The 20,329-nt window shown below is 45.5% G+C and overlaps 7 protein-coding genes across 7 annotated transcripts; 3 read left to right on the forward strand and 4 right to left on the reverse strand.

The window, feature by feature from the left end:
- Window positions 1-106: 106 nt before the first annotated feature.
- Window positions 107-3,155, reverse strand: EYB26_006579 (uncharacterized protein; the record flags this gene model as incomplete). Its single annotated transcript, XM_054265855.1, has 5 exons — window positions 107-2,437; window positions 2,617-2,702; window positions 2,765-2,872; window positions 2,932-2,966; window positions 3,019-3,155. 5 exons carry the CDS (start codon window positions 3,153-3,155, stop codon window positions 107-109), a joined length of 2,697 nt encoding a protein of 898 aa, XP_054121830.1.
- A 797-nt stretch (window positions 3,156-3,952) lies between these two features.
- On the reverse strand, window positions 3,953-4,414 carry EYB26_006580 (uncharacterized protein; the record flags this gene model as incomplete). Its single annotated transcript, XM_054265856.1, has 1 exon — window positions 3,953-4,414. The coding sequence occupies one exon, from the start codon at window positions 4,412-4,414 to the stop codon at window positions 3,953-3,955; it is 462 nt and encodes a 153-aa protein (XP_054121831.1).
- Window positions 4,415-5,138: 724 nt separating this feature from the next.
- EYB26_006581 (uncharacterized protein) lies at window positions 5,139-6,395 on the forward strand (the record flags this gene model as incomplete). Its single annotated transcript, XM_054265857.1, has 1 exon — window positions 5,139-6,395. One exon carries the CDS (start codon window positions 5,139-5,141, stop codon window positions 6,393-6,395), a length of 1,257 nt encoding a protein of 418 aa, XP_054121832.1.
- Window positions 6,396-7,035: 640 nt separating this feature from the next.
- Window positions 7,036-10,165, forward strand: EYB26_006582 (uncharacterized protein; the record flags this gene model as incomplete). The annotated part of the gene is made up of 3 exons (XM_054265858.1): window positions 7,036-7,251; window positions 7,318-7,827; window positions 8,102-10,165. The coding sequence occupies 3 exons, from the start codon at window positions 7,036-7,038 to the stop codon at window positions 10,163-10,165; spliced, it is 2,790 nt and encodes a 929-aa protein (XP_054121833.1).
- Window positions 10,166-10,747: 582 nt separating this feature from the next.
- On the reverse strand, window positions 10,748-11,452 carry EYB26_006583 (uncharacterized protein; the record flags this gene model as incomplete). The annotated part of the gene is made up of 1 exon (XM_054265859.1): window positions 10,748-11,452. One exon carries the CDS (start codon window positions 11,450-11,452, stop codon window positions 10,748-10,750), a length of 705 nt encoding a protein of 234 aa, XP_054121834.1.
- Window positions 11,453-12,421: 969 nt separating this feature from the next.
- Window positions 12,422-13,645, forward strand: EYB26_006584 (uncharacterized protein; the record flags this gene model as incomplete). The annotated part of the gene is made up of 1 exon (XM_054265860.1): window positions 12,422-12,745. The coding sequence occupies one exon, from the start codon at window positions 12,422-12,424 to the stop codon at window positions 12,743-12,745; it is 324 nt and encodes a 107-aa protein (XP_054121835.1).
- A 4,532-nt stretch (window positions 13,646-18,177) lies between these two features.
- Window positions 18,178-18,884, reverse strand: EYB26_006585 (uncharacterized protein; the record flags this gene model as incomplete). The annotated part of the gene is made up of 5 exons (XM_054265861.1): window positions 18,178-18,200; window positions 18,259-18,267; window positions 18,410-18,508; window positions 18,565-18,569; window positions 18,619-18,884. 5 exons carry the CDS (start codon window positions 18,882-18,884, stop codon window positions 18,178-18,180), a joined length of 402 nt encoding a protein of 133 aa, XP_054121836.1.
- Window positions 18,885-20,329: the final 1,445 nt, after the last annotated feature.

A 20,329-nucleotide genomic window follows, 5' to 3' on the forward strand; every position in this document is an offset into this window, starting at 1 on the left:
TATCGCGCACCGGTACGGGATTACTATATCCCTAGCGCCCCCGGAGCAACCCCGTATATAGCTAGCTAGGCACCCCCAAGCCCCTACGGTTTTGGGGGTCAGTCGTTTATATTGAATATTTGTGCTTATAAGCAGGCTCACCACGTAGGGCAGTTGGACCGCCCTTGCTCCCTAATCTATGCTTCGTGATACGGATTATAGCTAAACCAACAATTATGATTCGTATTACTTCAACGTTCGCGGGGGATACCGCAATCACAACTTCGAGGCTTGATTTAGAGCCCCAACATTGGCATATATCGGCGCCATTTTTCACGAAGAGCTCAATTATTTCAGGCAAATAGAGACGCTTGGAATGGCTGAGCGCATAAAGAAAAGCCGTGGGGGGTTCATCTGGACTAATACTGACTGGGTCATTGGGACCAGCACCGTGATCAAACAAGAGAGCTATCATATCAAGGTTGAAATTCTGGATAGCCCAACCCAGGGCTGAGAACGCCTTATAATTCTCTTGGTAAAAAGGAGGAATCATGCGGACATCTGGTTTGTAGTTCAGTAAGAGCTTTACACCCTCCAGCCAGTCAATGGATACTGCAAACTGCAAGGCGGTCATGTTTCCGAAGTTTGAAGACAATGCGTTTACATCGGCTCCTGCTCCGAGGAGCAAGCCAAGCAGATCAATACTCCTCTTTCTCACTGCTGCTTGTAAGGCGGTTAAACCCCATTTAGGCCCCGCTTCAGCATTGGCATCGGCTCCATAGCTCAAAAGTTCTGTGACGATTTCAATGTCCCCAAATGATACAGCTGCCTGCAATGCGGTCAGCCCATAACTCGAGGCTGGCTTGGAGTTAATATCTGCACCAGAAAGCAGGAGATGTCTTGCTGCGTTGATGTTGCCTTTCTCTAGAGCAGCTTGAAGTGCCGTTCGGCCTCTTCTCCGGCCTGGTAACGCGTGTACGTTGGCATGAGAATCGAGCAGCATCTGTATAACCTCAATGTTTCCATTTTCTGCTGCCGCCTGTATTGCTGTCCGACCATTGTATTTTTCAGGTGGAGCATTCACATCAGCATCATAGGCCAAAAAGAGAGATATTAATTCCATATTTCCTAGCCTCGCCGCTATTTGAAGAGGCATACTGCCATAATCGATTCCAATTCTCGAGTCCACCATGGCGCCTGCAGCGAGGAGCTGATGTACAAGTGGAACATTTTCATTCTGCGCTGCATACTGGATAGCAAATGCAAGCGGCAATGTTCCTTCCGACGATCTATCAACCTCATAGCGAGAGAACAGGGTGTCTATCCATGCAACATGGACAACAGGTAATATGGGACAAAGGTTAACCAATGCCCCACTACGCAACAGTAGTAGCACCATCTCAGTGTTGTTGGTCTTTGCCGCGAGTTGTATTGGGGTTTGCTGAGCATCACACGGTCCATATAGAAAGGTAAACCTATTATCGTTATTGACGACCATATCTATCATATTGACGTCCGCTTCCGCCTTGAGCAAAGCTCTTACGACTTGTATATGACCGCCTGCAACGGAAGCTTGCAACGCAGTGCCCCATCGTCTAGGGATACTGGAGTTGACATTTGCCCCGAGCGCTAAAAGTAAAGAAACCGCTTCCACACTGCCTTCAGATGCAGCTTTCACAAGAGGATAGCCGCGTGGCCCATCTAGTATTAAGCACTCCGGAGCTGCACCATAGTCTAAGAGTAAACGGAGCATCCCAGTGTTTTCGGGAGACCATAGAGACGCATGGGTATCCTTTACCACCATGCTATCGATTTCAAGAACTGCGGGGATTGCCCCTAATTCGCAAAGGACTTTGACCATTTGCATGTTCCCTCCTCCGACAGCAAGTGATAGCGCAGTACGAAAATGCTCTCCCTTCCCTGAGTTTCCAATCGGGGTTTCGATATCAACGTTCCTCGAAAGGAGTTTACGAACCATATCAACGTCACCTGCATGAACAGCGATTGGGAACAATTTGGTTGCGAATACATCTATTGTTGTCGACTTCAATTTGAGAATCTCTGTGAAAATCCAACCGCAGGAATTTGACTTTACCCATATATAGATGCCTTGAATGAACTCTGCGGGTCGCAAATCGTTGGTCACCATGAATATGAACATGCTAAAGAGCTGGTATACCGTGGGATTCGAGTGAGTACTCTGGTCCAGTGCCGTACACAACTCTACTTGGTTGTCCCCCGCCATGTAAGTCTTATAAATTGACTCCAATGATGTACCACGATATCCTCTGGTCACATTTTGCAACAACATTCCAAGGGAGGCTGGAACTCCAAGTTCTATGAGCGTAGAGTTCGACCATGATAACCCAAAGTCTGCAAGTAGCTCAAACAGGCTCTCGAGATTTAGAGTCGTGCTGTCGAGACCTGAAGTAGTGGGAAATATCGAACTTGGAATTAGCTTTGTTGTGCATGAGATGCTTGAAGCCTCTCTAGTCTTGGGTAATGAATCGATTGGGCAAGATTATCAGAATGCCATCCAGCCACAAATCTCATGGAGTCCGACAAAATTTTCTGGGGAATTATCTGCGATCGAACTTCCTGGTTGAATAGATGCCAAGGGAGATTGTCTGTTCGAACGATAACACGATTGTGTAACGGAAACACCATGGTTGCTGGAGGAGTAAGGATTGCAAAGCAATCAGGAATTGACGTATCATCATCATCTATCCACGTCAGTTTTGCAATGACATCGCAGCTTAGCTGCCACCATCCAGTATTGGTTCACCTTTTGTGGAGAAGATCCTATCTGTGAAGCTGACATATCTCGCAATTTCCTTCTCAAGTTTATCCTGCGAAATGGGATTTCCATGCAGGATAACATTGGTTGCTTTCCCTTTCGAATACACTTGTCGATTTTCTTCCAGTCCCGGGTATTACTATATCTGCGAATACCCCATTCCTTGAACTTTCTGGTATATTGGCTTTTGCTGGAAGCTGTAAGTGCTTATCCCAGTAAATAAGGACAAGAAAGAACCATACCTTGCATTAAATCCATGTCTTTGACTCATCATTTGTATTACACCCTCTAGAGTTGAGCTTTGATAGAAAGACACAATTTTCCCCCTATGTTCCTCCCACACCTCGCCGGGGATGTTCTCGGCACGTCGTTTCGTCATGTTCAGGTGGTTATTTTAGCACACAACAAGATTGAGAAGGAGAAGAATGACATGCTTTGTTTTGGCGTCTCAGTCTGGTCTAGTTATTGAAAGGAGAGAATTTCCTGGGATATAAATAATCGAGCCTCGCTGATAGAACAGTGACGAGTCGGTCAACCCTTGTCCAAAAGCTGCTCTATGGTTGGTCGAGACCAAAATTTGTTCCGATCCAAGTAATCAATCCAACGATTGGACCACTTGAGAAGGTTTGAGGCTGAGTGCAGGAGTAGCTAAGCTGCTGTAGAGCTGGCATTTCGTACAACTTTGTTTCCCGCTTGTTTGAGTGTTGTGTAAATGCGATTGGTCTTCGAGCAGCTTTTCAAATCTGACGAATGGCCTGATATTACTGGTCAATAACAGAATATTTTTGACCATCTGAGAACAGTGGCTTCGACCTCTGAGAGCGGTTGAGTCTTCGAATTAAAAGAAGAACAGATTCTATTCTCTTAAGGAAGGAAGGACTCCCCGGTTGAGGAAGTTAGGGTTAGAGGCTTCTTGCCCCGCGGCAAGATTATTAGTTACTTTGTCCTTCATTCTAACAGTGCACCAGCAAACTGCCATGTCTCCTCCAAAGCAAAGTCGACAATATCTAGTTAGCGAGCTAGAAGAGCTGCTCCCAAAATGCAATCGACTCCGGTGCTCTTGGAGAATCAGTCGCCATTGCTTCATCAGATGAAATTATATTGTAGACATCCATCGAATTATATACAAAAATGGTGCCTATATACTCGCTTCAATAGGTCTAGGGAAAGCAAACATCAAGCATATCTTGCCATCCCAACCTCACCACCACCCTTCAAGTCCTGCTCCGTTCTGACGTCCGCTGCTCCCACCGCCGGTTCACCCGCAACGTTATAAAACTCCCTCCCTCTGCCATCTCCCTGTACCCTTGCACCAGATACAGCTTGAGGCTGATGCCCATCTTCCTGCGTCTGATCCATCGGCGGATTCCTCTGCCACCACCACGACCCAAATACCGGTCCCGGATCTTCGCCTCGTCGGCGTGCCTGTCGTCGCACTAGAAAGCTGTGGCCTAGACACCCCAGACTTAACAGTAGGAGGAGACCGAGTAAGATTATGAGGGCGATGAAGCCGTAGGACACAGCTGGCCCATTTCTGCTTGGTGCTTGAGGTGGGAAGTATGGGGTTGCGGTGGCGGTGGCGGTGACTGTGACGGTTGCTGTTGCTCCAGCGGGGGTTAGGGTTGAGGTTGTTTCCATCTTTGCTTTGTCGTTTTTATTCCTGTTTAATTTCGAGGTAATGCGGCGTGCATGTAGGTGCGAGAATTCTCGAAACCGGGCAGATTTATCGTCCGGCGATTGCGCAAGATACTCTTCTCTGCTGGAGCCGGTGGTGTTCTTTCTCTGTCGCCGCAATCACTCGACTTCACAGATACCGGTACTCATGGAATATTGTATGATGGTCTATAGAACGAAGGGAGAGAAAAAAACCATCCCCTCGCGAAAACACACGCGGGCTCGACAAAATCATGATGCCGCGCGGCTCTGTAGCCTTTTAGATGATTCCCACTTTCCCCTTGAGAAAGTGGACCGACCCGCCGACCGAAACAGGAATCAGGCTATCAGCAGCCTCACTCCAATCAGGCTTTGGTGTGACTGGCCAAGCGCATTTTCAGGTCTAGATAAAGCCTCTTTGCGCCAGGTCCAACAGCAGAAGCTTTCATTGGTCGATTGTGCTATAGTTGATTCGTGAAGCATTGCACGCTAGATATAATATGGACTAGCCGCTAGGTAGTTAGCTATTGGTTGATCATCATTTGTCTATACGTATTGAAATCCACCCAGATAGGCAAGCTGGGAAGCCGATTCGAAGGCTAGAACGCTGGATAATCGAGTGCCTTTGGGGAGTGCCTTTGGGTCATTTCGACAATTCGACTGTCATTTCGGCAGTCGGTTCGACAACCAGTTGGGGATGGCGGACGCGATGGTGGAGGAGCCGGCAACAACAACGCGTTCGGGACGCGTGATAACACCCACAACAAGGGCCCGAGAGGCCGCGGGCAGCGACAACATCAGCGCTGTTAGAACGTCCAAGAAATCAATGACCCAAGTGGAATTAACAGCGGTAAAGAAAGCCGCTGGCCTTATTGAGGAGAAACAGAACGGTAAAGACGGAAACAGGGACATGCTTAAAAAGATAGGCCAGTACCTGGAAAGCACCTATCAAGAGGTCAAAGGACTGAAAGAAGTCCTTATTAAACAAGAGAGGATGATTAAAGAACAGTCCGAAATGATCCGGGGGCAGAGCAGCATAATTAAAGCACTACAGACCCAGGTGGAAGCTATCCAAAACCAGTCTGCAGACGAATGCAAGCACATCCGGGAACAGCTAGACACTATCGCAAATGCCCCAGTCAAGGAAACATATGCAGCTGCATTAGGCAGCCAACCTGGTCACCAGCAGGATGCGCCATTAGGACCTCCAGTGCCACCTACGTTTGCCAATACATTATTTTGTACAATCGACACATCCCGCGTGGGAGAAGATGACAAAGTCAAGGCTCAGATAGCTAATGTTAGGCAGCTGATTGAGAAAGAGATACAGGGGAATGAGGAAATAAGGAACTGGCGATGTGCAGCAGTGGTTAAAGACGCAAAGAATGCCGACCGAATCAAAGTCGTTTGCAGACACGAGGATGAGATCCAGCTTGTCAAGGAGGCAGCTCAAAAGCTAAAGATACCAGGATTGAGAGTACTACGAGACCAGCTTTACCCGGTCAAAATTGATAATGCGAACCGGAAGGCAGTCCTGGATGCAGATGGGAACATCCTACCAGGGGCAGCCGAGGCCCTGGGAAAAGAAAATAATATCAACATTGCGAAGATCTCCTGGCTCAGTAAAAAGGACTCCAACAAAGCATATAGATCTATGGTGGTATATGTCACAAAAGGCACCGATGCCAAGCGCTTAATAGATGGCAACTACTTCGATATAGTAGGAGAATCTGCATACACTCGAATCTTTGAACCACAGATGGGACCTGCTCAATGTTTTAACTGTCAGGAGATAGGGCATAAGGCCTTTTCTTGTAAAAAGACTCAGACCTGTGCTAAATATGCAAATAAGGGACATCACCACAGCACCTGCCAGGCTGTAATTCCGAAATGTGTTCCTTGCGGAGGACCACACGAATCATTTAGCAAAAACTGTCGAGTACGCCTTATGCAATCTCATGCATAAATCACTTCGCGTACTGCAACTTAATGTGGGCAAAAGGGACACGATACAACAAAGCTTGATGAACGACAACGAAATTAGAGAGTACGGAGTGATAGCAATATCCGAGCTATACGCGCGGATAATTGAGAATTCAACTGTGACAAGCCCGATGGGACACAGCTTCTGGACTAAGATAATACCCACAGAGAGACATAATAGAAGATGGCCAATCCGGAGCATGCTATGAGTTCGGAGCGACATTGAGGCAGAACAGATCCCGGTAGAATCTCCAGATCTGACAGCTACGATACTACAACTACCAGACCGGACAGTGTTAGTGGTCTCAGTCTATGTAGAGGGGAATAACGAGGAAGCACTGACATCTACAACTAGGCTATTACATAGTCTAGTAGTAGATATACGGGGAAGAGATGGAATACGGACAGACGTTTTAATTATGGGAGACTTCAACCGGCATGATCAACTCTAGGGCGGAGATCAAATATCTCCAGTAAGACAGGGGGAGGCTGATGCCTTAGTTAACTATATAACTGAGCACTCGCTCCACAGCCTTCTACCAAGAGGCACAAAGACATGGCATTCAGGGGATATAGAAACAACGATCGACTTAGTCTTAGCATCAACGGAGCTGGCCGAAAAGATGGTTAGATGCGGCATACATTACACAAACCATGGATCAGACCATCAAGCTATTGAAACGGAGTTTAATATATCAGTTCTATATCGACCTGCCACCGAGAGACTGCTCTGGAAGAACGCGCCTTGGGCAGAAATCAGAGCGAGAGTTACCACCAGCTTACAGGCGGTTTCTATAGACGGCTCAGTCCAGCAGCAGACGGATCACCTTATGACAGCGGTCACGGAAGCAGTCTTAAAACTTACGCCAAAGGCAAAACCCTCACCATACGCTAAATGATGGTAGACGACAGATCTGACGCAGCTTCGCCATATATATACCTACAGGAGAAATCAGGCCACAGCGCAGCGTAGGGCAGGACGTGCAATCCCCGAGCTCGAACAACAGGCACGGGAAGCGGCAAAAGAATATCATGATGCAATCAGGAAACAGAAGAAGGCACACTGGGAGGATTTCCTTGCTGATGATGCTAATATATGGCAAGCAAGCAAATATCTGAAACCCAGTGGTAGCTCATTTAACGACAAAATTCCACCATTAGCAAAGGGGGACGGATCTACTACCAAAGATAAAGTAGAACAGGCGGAAGAGCTGCTTGCGACTTTCTTTCCACCGTTACCAGCAAGAATTGAAGATGAGAGAACCCAGCCACAAAGAGAGCCGATACACATGCCCGAGCTCACTATGGAGGAGATCGAACGGAAGATCTTTGAAGCGAAGCCATGGAAAGCACCAGGAGAGGAGGGCCTCCCAGCAATGGTGTGGAGGCAGCTCTGGCCAGTGGTTAAAGAAAGAGTATTCTGTATCTTTCAGAGATCACTTCAAGATAGCGAACTCCCTTCCCAATGGAGAAATGCGAAGATTACCGCTAAAGAAGCCGGCAAAGGGCAACTACTCACTGGCTAAAGCATGGAGACCTATATCATTGCTCTCCACGTTAGGCAAGATCCTGGAAGCAGTTATCGCAGAAAGGATATCATACGCTGTCGAAGAATTCGGCCTATTGCCTACAAACCACTTCGGAGCAAGGAAAAGGCGCTCGGCAGAACAAGCACTGTTGCTACTTTAGGAAGAAATCTACAAGGCCTGGAGAAATAGAAAGGTTCTTAGCTTGGTCAGTTTTGATGTCCAAGGGGCATATAATGGGGTCCTTAAAGAAAGACTGCTGCAGAGACTGAAGGCAAGAGGAATATCGGATAAGATAGTTCAATGGATCAGTGCCTTTTGTTCGAGGCGCACCGCAACCATTGTGGTTAATGGATTAACTAGTGAACAAAAGGAGCTTTTTCAAGCAGGCTTGCCACAAGGATCACCGCTATCCCCAATACTATTTCTCTTCTTCAACGCAGATCTAGTACAACACAGGATTAGCGCCGCCGGAGGATCAATCGCATTTGTGGATGACTACACGGCCTGGGTAACAGGCCCATCAGCAGATGCAAACCGTGATGGTATTCAAGCAGTGATCAATCGAGCCCTAGATTGGGAAAAGCGCAGCGGAGCCACATTTGAATGTGATAAAACAGCCATAGTACACTTTACCCAGACCGCGAGTCGTTCAAGCAGCATACCATTCACCATTAAAGGTGAAACAGTCAAGCCGAAAGATAGTGCGAAGATCCTAGGAGTAGTGATGGATTCACAACTACGCTTTGAGAAGCACATTGCCAATACCGCTACAAAAGGATTAGCAGCAGCCATGGCGCTGAGACGACTGAAAATGGTAACCCCTCAGACCGCGAGACAACTATTCAAAGCAACAGTGGCACCGGTGGCAGACTATGCCTCGAACGTCTGGATGCATGCCTGCAGAGTAAAAGGGACACGGTACCTGAATAGAATGCAGAAACATGGAGCGATTGCAGTTACGGGTTCCTTCCGGACAGTGGCAACAGCAGTGGCTGAGGCAGAAGCAGATATTCAACCATTTTATATTCAACACGCGGAGAAAGTCACAAAACTATGGGTTGATATCCAGACTCTACCTAAGTCAAATCCACTGGCCAGATTGAGAACCGTCGCTACCCAGAGGTTCCGATCTCCGCTACAGAGGATCATTCATCCACTCGAGGCAATGACAGAGGAAAGGATTGAGACTATCCAGGCATTCACAGTGTCACCGTGGACCAACCGGATACCATCAATCTGTGAAACAGACGAAGATAAAGCCATTAGCAATGCCAACAAAGCAGTAGGCATTCTAATTGCTACAAGCACATCCATTAAATCAGATAAGGTGGGCATAGGAGGCTGCACGAGAGACACCCGAGCAAGTGGGAACGATATATCTAGTTACTCGACCCTCTTGGGCAAAAGAACAGAACACAATCCGTACACGGCAGAGCTGGAAGCAATAGCAACCTCCCTGGAACGCATCCCATGGCAGACATATCAGAGATGCATATTTATCCTCAGTAGCAATCGATCAGCACTGTCTGCTATCAGCCAACCCCGTCAACAATCAGGCCAAGAATCAATCCAGCGGATATATAAACGGGTTCAATACTTACAACAACAAGGAAATGCAGTAGTCACAATTTGGATTCCAACACATTCAGACATGGCTGTGAAACAGCAAGCAAAAGCAGAGGCACGGAAAGCAACAAGAGTTGAATCACCACCAGAAAAACCGCCACACCAAGCAAAATCCACAGCTATTAGGCTTGCTCTTGCGGAAAGGCAACAGGAATGGACTCTCCCAGAACACGTCGGAAGATACTCCAGAACGGTTGATATAGCCCTCCCAGGGAAACATACAAGAAACCTATATAATAGGCTGAATCGGAAAGAGGCAAAGATCCTAGCTCAACTTCGGACAGGAATGACGAGGCTCAACAGCTATCTATATCGGATAGGTGCTGTAGATTCAAATCGCTGTGCCTGTGGCCAAGCAAGTGAGACAATAGAACACTTCTTATTCCGCTGCACGCAATGGACAGCGATGCGAGAAGACATGAATCAATGCACAGAATCAAGACGAGGAAATCTATCCTTCTTCCTGGGCGGTAAATCACGTTCAGACCCCGAGCGATGGCAACCAGATATGAAAGCTGTCCACGCAGCAATCAAGTTCGCAATCGCCACAGGAAGATTGGAACAAGGACTTGAATCAGAATCCCAATCATCGCAGTGAAAAGTGAAGCTATTCCCTCCCCAACCCTCCCCAACCCTCCCTCCCTTCCAAGGTAGATCTCGCTGCAGCCGCCGAAGATAGGACACTGCACACTTGGAGAAATTAACCTTTAAGATCATCTACCGGCCAAAACCCTAACAAGGGACCTCTTAACAAACCAACCAAAGAAGCCAAACACCAAGCACACACATGTTGAAGCAAAATTATGGGTTATCGCGAGTTCATGCCAGATTTGTGGGAAATGATTATGTAATTAGCACATTAGTGCCCTTTAGGTTAGCACCTCCGGGCGTAATAAAATATCCATCCATCCATCCATCCAACTAACTGTATCTGGGACAGGGGGTACAGGTTGAATACAAGACGTAGCTCAAAAAGATATAAGAGGCTGTTCGCGCCGGTTAGGAACTATACAAAGCAGGCCGCGAAATCGGGTCAGAAAATCACGGAAAGAATAGTGGAACATGTTGGCGGCTGGTCAGAATGAATCACTTCTACGTGGAAACAGTCTCGAGCATCCCTAAATGTCACCTCACTCAGAGAATCAGCTCGAACTTCACGCCCGCCACAGCTCTTTTATGTCTAGTGCAACTTGTCCATCCGTTGAAAGTAGTCAGAATCCGTCTCTCCATCTTCCTTCGGTGTGTCGACCGCTTTCGCGCATCCGTATTTACCGCATACGCCAATAGCATTGACATTTGGGGCGGTAGCACGGCAGACTCTCCAGCTGTCGCAGAAGGTACAGATGCCACCTGACTGGATCACACAATCCTGATCGTCGTTCCTACAGTCAAGATCGGAGCAATATGTGTATCTCTCTGTTAACCTAGTGGCGAGATCATAGGTTACCAACCAATAACCTGCAGGTTCATGTTCAGGCAGTTTGAGCTCTGGGTTGCGCTTATTTATTTCTTGTGCAAACATCACCCTGGCATATGGGGGATCAAAAACGAATGTTGTTTCGTTAGTTTCAGAGTTTTTGATTTCTACTGTTGCCGAGATCTCATCTATAGAGAAGTATCCACCTGCCTTCGGTGTCGTTGCTTTTTCTATTTGTTCCTTCACATGACTTGCAGTCTCATTGTCAAACCGGGTGTCGATGAAGTACAACTGATTTGGGCCCGCCCTTGCCACGTATGGAGTATCTGGCGCTATAACCTGGAGGCCGTACCATGTTTCGATAGTCTTTGGTGCGTAGCTGCCCCCATACTCCTCTAGAAAGGTTGGACCACCCTTGGACAGTCGGAATAGGTTCAGGAGCACAACAATGAAAAGCGTAGAAAGCATTGCGGTATAGGATGAGTTTCTTTTTTCGGCGTACTTGTCGAATCAATAAGCAAGTAGTTCGTAAATGATTGCCTTTAAATGGACTTCTAAGCCCTGATCCAGCCTAGATATTTATCATATCATAGAGAATTCCTGGTGGTTTACCATGCTATGAACGCTGACATCGATTTGACATGTCGAGACTATTGGCCAACGTATTCCTGCCGCTGCAACTTACTTGCTGAGCTCCTGGATGCTGACTGCTTATATGCTGACTGATTATACATTGACCGCTTCTATGCTGACATCCTGTAAAAAATGCTGACCGCCAACCTAGTGCCGGGAACTTAAAGCTTATCTGTTGGTTGCGAAGATCAGTTGACAGACTTATATGACCACTAAAATTACTACGTACCCCATTAATGGGGCTCCGTTTTTGGCCGGACGGTATGGTTATTGGTCTCACATCAGCACAGTACCTACGTAACTTGAATTGAACGAGACTGGATGAACAACAGTGATGGTCAGTCGAGATTAATATTGGGTTATGTGCTGGCTGCCTCACAATTTTCACGGCCATGACCATTAATAATATCTATGATGGGAAATCACTGCATATGGGATTCGTTGTGATTATATTAGTTTTACTACTTCTCGCTAGCTGTAAGGCCTAGTCATAATTAGGATCAAATAGAAGCAATTTGTAGATCAAAAAAATAAATAAAAAATAGAAATTCAGAATGAAAGAAAGGAATAGCACCTCGGAATAGTCCCGTTGACCCCGCCATGTCTAGATAAAGAAGATAGTAAATGCAGTCTGATCACATGCATGTCGGTGTTGTTGCTGGGGCAGTGCCGTTATATTAACTTCTTTTGACTTGCTTTCTTGGAATCCTCCAACACATGAAAATTTGGACCACAATCAATTACATATCTACTTCTACACAAGAAAAACTGACCGATCAAATGTCTGTCTACAACGCGAACACAATGATACCCGACCAAGACGCAGTAAAGTCCGTACGCGAGCTGACAGCATCTGTTCAGGATCTCTGTAATATCATCCACTCAGAACATAGCAGCTCTCGTTCCGATAAATCTCGAGAAGAACTTAAGGCTAAAGATGCGATCAGAAACACACTAGATGAGCAAATCAAGAAGGGCCGGCCGGAAAAGGTCCTGGACTGGAAAAAAGTTGAGTTGATGCCTGTCGACGAAATTGAGATAGAGAATGAGAAATTAACACAGAAGTACGAAGGTTTGTGTTCACTCAACCGTCGCCCTGACAGAAACAAAGATAATGTATTATACTGACACTACTACTTGGCAGATCTCTGGAAAGATATTGATGAATCCACCCAGCTGGAAAAGGGGGTTGCTGTTCAGGCCTACACGTCGGCTTTTAGCAGATTTCAAGAGATATACCGTCTCATCGGATGGCGTGACAGAGACGATGAGGATGCGATGTTTGACAAGCTTGTCCTTACAGAGTCTCGCGGTCTTCTCATCGAGTCCATCTTTGGCTTTGAGGTATATCAGATGTCCGAACGTGGCGAATTTTGCGAACGATCGCGCATGCTGTTTGAGCATTCTCGTCTTCCACGACTACTCATCATCCTCGTCCGGATTGCATGCAGGCAGATGGGAGCAGACAGAACAATAAAAGAAAGACCATTTAATGCTCTTACAGTTGTGCGTGTGCTGGCTCTTACAGCACGTATACTGAAGGGTCGTCAAGTCGCCTCATCATTGTCACTGGAAACGCTTCTTCATCTATGCTACGCACGTCGAATTCTAGATCAGCCAGGTGCCAGTGATGTGGACACTTACCGTAAACAGTTTGAGCTATTGTACGATTGCTTAACGGCTCTAGATTTTACGAGGAAGTTTCAAGAACTCAGGGAACCTCTATGCGAACTTTTCTACTTACGGTACAAATCTGAGTCGATCCGCGAGTTATTTGAGCGTGTGAGGATTTTTGAAGAGGCCACTATCGGAATCGAAAGGTATCCAGAGCTACCACTAGAAGAGAATACTGACTCAACCTTTCATCCCGAGATATTCACAATTCCCTATCTACAGAGATTTGGACGACTAAATATAGAATGGACTGATTGTTTGGACGAGCATCTAAAGATTTATGCAAATAGGAACTCTATCAGAGTCTTTGCTCATCCCACCTTTTTCTATAACGATATTGATTTACATAAGTAAGTATTGGATTGTTGAAACAACACAGTCAATATTTACTAATATAAGGTCATTGAAGAGCCGAGCGCGACTATTATGAATCAACATATCGAGAGCTGTCTCGGACTTACAGTCTTCTGTTTCGGCCGACATCTTCTAAAAACCTCCAGCGTCTAGGAAAGTATGTCGCCGCCGGAGAGGACGACCAAATTTCATGGTACAACAGTATGACATTCAACGGTCGTCCAATCCATCGGTTAAAGCATTTTTGGGGGAAAAAGGTTGCTACTAACCTAAAAAAAATAATGGACATCGATCCAGTTCGATATCCAACCAAAGACATTTTGTTGGAGAGCTTTTTTCGCTGTTCGCTTCCACCGACTACACAGGTAGCGTTCGATATCGCCAACCCATTTGGGGTAGTCAAAAGAATCGACAGGCGATGGGACCAACATACAGTAACATCAACCTCAATGCAACTAATCTTAGACCTCGCACCGAATTATCCAGAGGATCTCAGATTCATGATTGTTTCCGCAATGGAAAACAGCTTCGCCGATATGGAGTCCTTTGTGCGGTTCCCTTATTTTGCACCTCGACTTCGCCGGCTAAAGATGTATCTGGATTCGCGCCAGCCAAGCACAATCCGTGAGCTATGGTATGATCGCAGGGACTATCGGTCATGGTGTATGTTTTGGGGATCTGGTTTCTTTGCTGTTTGTGTATTACTATTGATGCTCTTCATTCTGCTTGCGCAGCTAGCTTGTACCTGAGATAATGATCCAGGGTTTCTGCAAATTATGAACATTGCTTAATTATTTATGCACTACTGGAGTATGAGGCGCATTTCCATTCTCATTTCCTATGTCAGGAGCTTTACACCCGCTTCAGCTTCTATTATTTTTGAGCCTGGTATTCTTTTCATTGGAGCTTTATACAGGATTGTGAGGTCAATTTAGTAGGCTGATGCTCTAGTGATATATCACTTGTAGTCCTGTCCCATTGAGAGCGATATATACATGAGATGAAGAACATAGATGATGGGAAGAAGCAGTCCTAGACTACAATATTAAAACACAACCCATCGGTTTTTCCCAAAATCAGTTGATTCAGCAACATGTGATCCAACTGATCCCTGAGTGTTGAAATTCTTAGAAGCTTCCGCTAAAAGAATTCTGAGATTTGGATCGGCCACGAGGATATCAAGGGAAACACCAAAGTCGTATAGAGATATGGCTTTTTCGAGAAGCCGTTCTGCTTGGTCACAGATACGAGCTCTTTGACTTTGTACTAGAGCGGCGGTTTCACCTTGTTGATTCGTCTGCTCGAAAGAAAAATCCTAGTAATCAGCTAACTGTAAGTGTAGTGGTAGGAGTTCATGACTTCTGTACTTTACTTCCTTTGTCTATGTAGGATTTGTATCCTTGATGTGCCTGTAACAAATCATCAGGGCTGCTTAGAAACTGGCCATCGATCTCAAAGTTATCATCCCGTTCGGCTCGGTCCAATATAGTAAACTTGCTCAGCGAGAGAATATCAGCGTACTTTGTGTCGACTATAAAACTGGTCTTGCATAATTTTTACACTGCCTTACCTGATCATCGAGTGTCTGGCCTTCTTGACTCTCTTGACCAGGAGAGAAGATATATGCTTGTGACTAAGTCAGAAACGAAATCCTAATATTTAGTTTTTAAGCACTCACTAAGAGACTCAATCTGTTGTCTTGAAGAATCATCCTGAGATTCATTTGTCGATCCTGGTAGACTCAAATCCCGTATCATTTGGTCTAATGTACCGAATGCAAGCTCATTTTGCTGAGTATTGTCGTCACTATTATCTGTTATCGTATTTCCCACCTGTCCTTCGCAAAAGGAGTTTCGTCTCTGTGCCTTCATTCTTTCCCCTAGAGATAAATCAGACTAGATACCCTCAAAACTTAATTCAGGGAGTGTACAAACGATGCTTGCGTTGAGCCATGCGGTTCTGGAATTTTCTCCGGTGTGCCCTATCAGCTCTTGGGAGCCATCAAAGGGGTTGTGGCTACTCATTTTGGCTTTCTGTTGAGCATGTACTCGTTACACAGACAACGTCATGGTGTCTTCTATTTGTATGGTTTAGCGGCGCAGATTATGGCATGCGGCGCAGTCAAAACTTGATGCAACATTCCATCTTTGTATATCTACCAACACTCCGTAACCGAAAGTAGACAATATTTACCTAGTTATGCAGGGATTGCGGGCCCAAATCTAACCCTGTCGTGTTGCTGCCATGACCACTTCCACGGTTTCTGTATTCGTTGATCGGTTCTACGTCCGGTCTCTTGAGAGGCAAGCGTATTAATACTCCAATCACGAACCGACATGAGAGCCATCGTAGATGGTTCCTCTCACGAATGAAGAACATTATAAAATTTAACAATGCTTCGGTGCCATGCACATCACGTTGAGCTTTGGAAGACTCGCTGAGAATTAAATGGGGTGCATGAATCATTTCGTGTCTTGACGTTGGCTAATCTAAGGAGAGAAAATTTAGACATCCTTGTCCGAACAATCAACCAAAAGATACACGCACCTACTATCAACTGACTACCTCGTGCAGATGTATGTACGTACTGGCAAAAGGAGCAGCCCATCCCTGTAGCCACAGAAAACTCACCGCCAATAGTATGTATCAAAGTGGATCTTTAGTACTTTTACAGCGCTTATTCCAGCTCCACTGTAAGGAATGTTGGCAGCTGCACTTTTGACTCCCATCTTTGGATGTATCTTACTGGACAGCACCATTCTTATCTTTCAGATGAGAGAGCTCGACTCCACTATGAGAGGGGAATATGATATTGACATGCAACCGATGGAATCGGTCCAATAGGGCAATACCGTGAAATGAGACATCAAGCCAGTGGCCTACGTAGTACGTAGAAGACCTTCTACTACATAGTATAGGCTTGCTATTGCGGCTGAAAACGACTAAAAATGACTTTGCGGCGCAATTAAAGCACTGACCATGAGCAAATCATTAATCATACGTGCTTCTATATTAATCCCCGCCGAGCTCACGTACGAGAAAACTCCGGTTTGCGAGTAAGCGTATGTGATTGTGACAAGATTATTTTACGGCTATCCCGGATATGGTGATTACAGCGCATATATCCACTCGAGTGTTCTCATTGGATAGCGAACGTTACTCGATATAAGGATTTGCCAAGAATGGCCCTTACTAAATTAGTGCGCACAATCCTGTTGTTACGAAACCAATCACCTGCATATGCTACGCGATATAAGAAACAGACCGGAAGGAACGATTGGACAACAGAAACGGAAAACCCAAGAAAGATAATTGGACTACAGAAATCACGTGACCAAAGATATACTCGAAACCACAAAGACACCGATAAGATACGAAGTATATCTTATGAAGGAACGTGATTGGATAGTATATTATATACTTGCTATGGGATACTCAGGAATGAGTATAAAGTATATAATATAAAATATACGGAACAGGGAGGACTGGATATATAAGGACACTCATTCACCATCATGTATTTAGTTCTTCATAGTTCTTTGACATAAGTCACTTGAATACAACAGTGAGAGTCAGCAAGGCATTCATACTCGTACGGGCACCAGGCTGTACGGGGGATCTCTTCTATCTTAGTTACATTTAAGACTTCCAGACATAAGTTCGACTATTGTTACTTCGTTCACTCAAGCCACTCTATCGACGATTATCAAGGAACCTTTGTGTGGTTCAAACCAAGCCTAGCGTACCTCGACACAACGCTGTTTAACTAAGACAGATCCAGGTCCGTGACACCTGTGCTGCGTTATGTATGACACACGGATGTCAGTTATTTTCATTCTATTGGACACACTTGAATACAATACAATACGCGTTCCCACTCGATTTCTCAGATTGTAAAGAGGCCCAAGAAATTAATACGAGGACATCCAACAATACATAAATAGCCAGTAAGAAGGCTCTATAATAGCGATAGTGAGAACTAGGCATTATGATTGGCTGAAAGGGTATATTTGTAATTACATAAACCACGGGGTAAGTAACTAGTTAGTTAGTTATCTAATACGGGACTATTCTCTGTAATTCTCTTGAAGCCCTTAATATAGAATAATATACTCAGCAGACAGACATGCGGACTAAGAACCAGTATTGGATTAAAGATGATTTCTGGGATTTTGAATTCGTTCCTAGTCAGTCAGCAGCCCGGCCTAATAGAAAATCCTGGAGATACCTATAGAGCTTTCTCTCCAAGCTATTTCTTAGTGAATTGTGGCTTCAAAAAAATAAGCAAATTCGGTCGACCTCCTTCCGGATCATGGATAACCTTAAGTCCTAGGTCCTGATAGCGAAGATGTAAGAGGGCTCTAGGACAGCTTCCAGTGATAGCAGCGAGTTGAGTGTAGAAAAGAAGTTAGATTCGCCGCCAACTACATCCAAAACTCTTTTCAGTTGTAGACAACAGGATACACGCAAACTCAGAGACATCTTTAATGTACATATTCTTTTTCGGCCTTCTATTCTCCTCTAACCTTTTTTCAGTCGCTACCAGTGCTATAACCTATCAGAAGTCAGCATCTACATCGTTGAACGAGAAGGACCAAATATTGTAAACTTACATCCTCTATCTTAGTGATTATATCTTTACTGAGTCCTAATAAGATCTCTTGCTTTAAAACGAGATGCCACTATTTCCAAAACGACTGAAGCGAACTCTTATATTTAATCCCGAGGCAGTGTCGACCATTTTTTCCGCGACGAATATCACACCGCTAGCTAAAGAAGGCACAAAGAAACCGCACTGTCTCATCAGAGCTGGAGATGAACCTCCATTACTGAACGGGGTCCACATGAATTTTCCGGCAGAACCTACGAGGAAGTATTTATGAGCTCTTAACAATACAGATGAGTTTAGGGCGACCTACCTATTCTAATACTCACGGGTCTTATCCAACTTATCCTATATAGCGTCACTGTACCGTTTCTGTCGAAGCTGAGAGACATTGAGATTCTCCGCTATGGCCAGATACTCTTCCGCCGAGAGTTGACCTTTATCATGGAGATCATAGTCATCTGAATCGCTCTCATCATCGGATTCGTCTTGGTCTGAATCCAGATCACTAGCAGACTCATCGTCGGACCCGTTGTCTGAAAAGATCTGGCTCAGAACGGAGCTGGCATCACTGTCACTTTCATCGTCTAAGGTGCTGACGGCCGTCCCACCATCACATTGAGAGGGAGCCATGCTAGGTGATCAGGAAGCAGTGCTCGCAAAGCCAGGGGCTAGTTATAGAGGAGGGGAGGGTATAAGAAAGAAGAAAAGAAACAGAAGTCGGTCGAAGGGGGTGGAGACTCATTATAAGAAGAGCCATCCTTACGAGACGAAACAAGAACAGAGCCATTCATAATTAAAAATAGCAGAAATCAGCTCGTCTGTGCTCCTAGAGTCTGCGAATCCACCCTTCGAAGCCACAAAGACGGAGAAACAGGAAGACTACTGTTGGTTTAACTACGGTCCGTATCACGAAGCATAGACGGTAGTAAGGGCGATCCAACAACCCTACGGGGTGAGCCTGCTTATAAGCACGAATTCGTATGTATTATAATGACTGTCCCCCAGAAACGTAGGGGGATGGGGTGCCTAGCTAGCTATATAGGAGGTTGACGCGTACGCGCTAGGGATAGTAGTAATCCCGTTCCGTACGTACGCGTAGGTCCTGCACCCGGGGTGCAGGAGCGCCGAATCATGGGATTGATATTCCGACAACTACAATCATGAGTGATCCAGAAACTGAGCGCTGAGTCCTTAGGGCTTTGCCAGGTCCAGGCGGCAGTCACATGATCTTATAATGGCGTGGAAAATGGACGTGGTGAGAAGGGAGAGGTGCGTGGTAAGAACAGAGGTCGCACGGAAGCCGGGTCTTGGCAGGGCTTGGCGGTTAGTGAGCCGCTCAAAGCGGCGTGAAATGTGGCCCATTTAGGCAGCTTGCTAACCAACATAACGTTATATGAAGTATACTCTGCTAAAGCTGTATCTTATTGTTGGTTTAGCTATAATCCGTATCACGAAGCATAGATTAGGGAGCAAGGGCGGTCCAACTGCCCTACGTGGTGAGCCTGCTTATAAGCACAAATATTCAATATAAACGACTGACCCCCAAAACCGTAGGGGCTTGGGGGTGCCTAGCTAGCTATATACGGGGTTGCTCCGGGGGCGCTAGGGATATAGTAATCCCGTACCGGTGCGCGATACGTTCGCTACGCGTTGAGCGCAGTAGCGCTGAATCGTGAGATCGATATTCCGACACTTATATAGAGTCTTAGTTGTATGGACAGATTATAGAAGCTCTTGAGCAAACTACTTAAAATTTAACTACTAGAAAAGAGGGTGCTTCTATATTAAGTGAAATGGTATCTCTAAAGAAATACTATATCTTATATAAGAACCATATGAAGCTATTAGAGAAGCTTTAAGAATCCTTATACTATTAGATTATTAATATCAACCTGTTAGCTTCTAGCTTATACAAGAGGTGGTTAAGGTGGTAGATTTAATATTAGATCTATATCCTCTATACGAGTATCTTCCTATTAACACTAAATAAGCTATATATTAACCTAGGGCTAGAGGGCTTATATAAGGCTTTCCAGTAGAGCAACTATAGCTCTAAGAAGATAATAGTTCCTATA

The sequence above is a fragment of the Talaromyces marneffei genome, chromosome 5 (assembly GCF_009556855.1).
Source record: "Talaromyces marneffei chromosome 5, complete sequence".
Lineage (NCBI taxonomy): Eukaryota > Fungi > Ascomycota > Eurotiomycetes > Eurotiales > Trichocomaceae > Talaromyces > Talaromyces marneffei.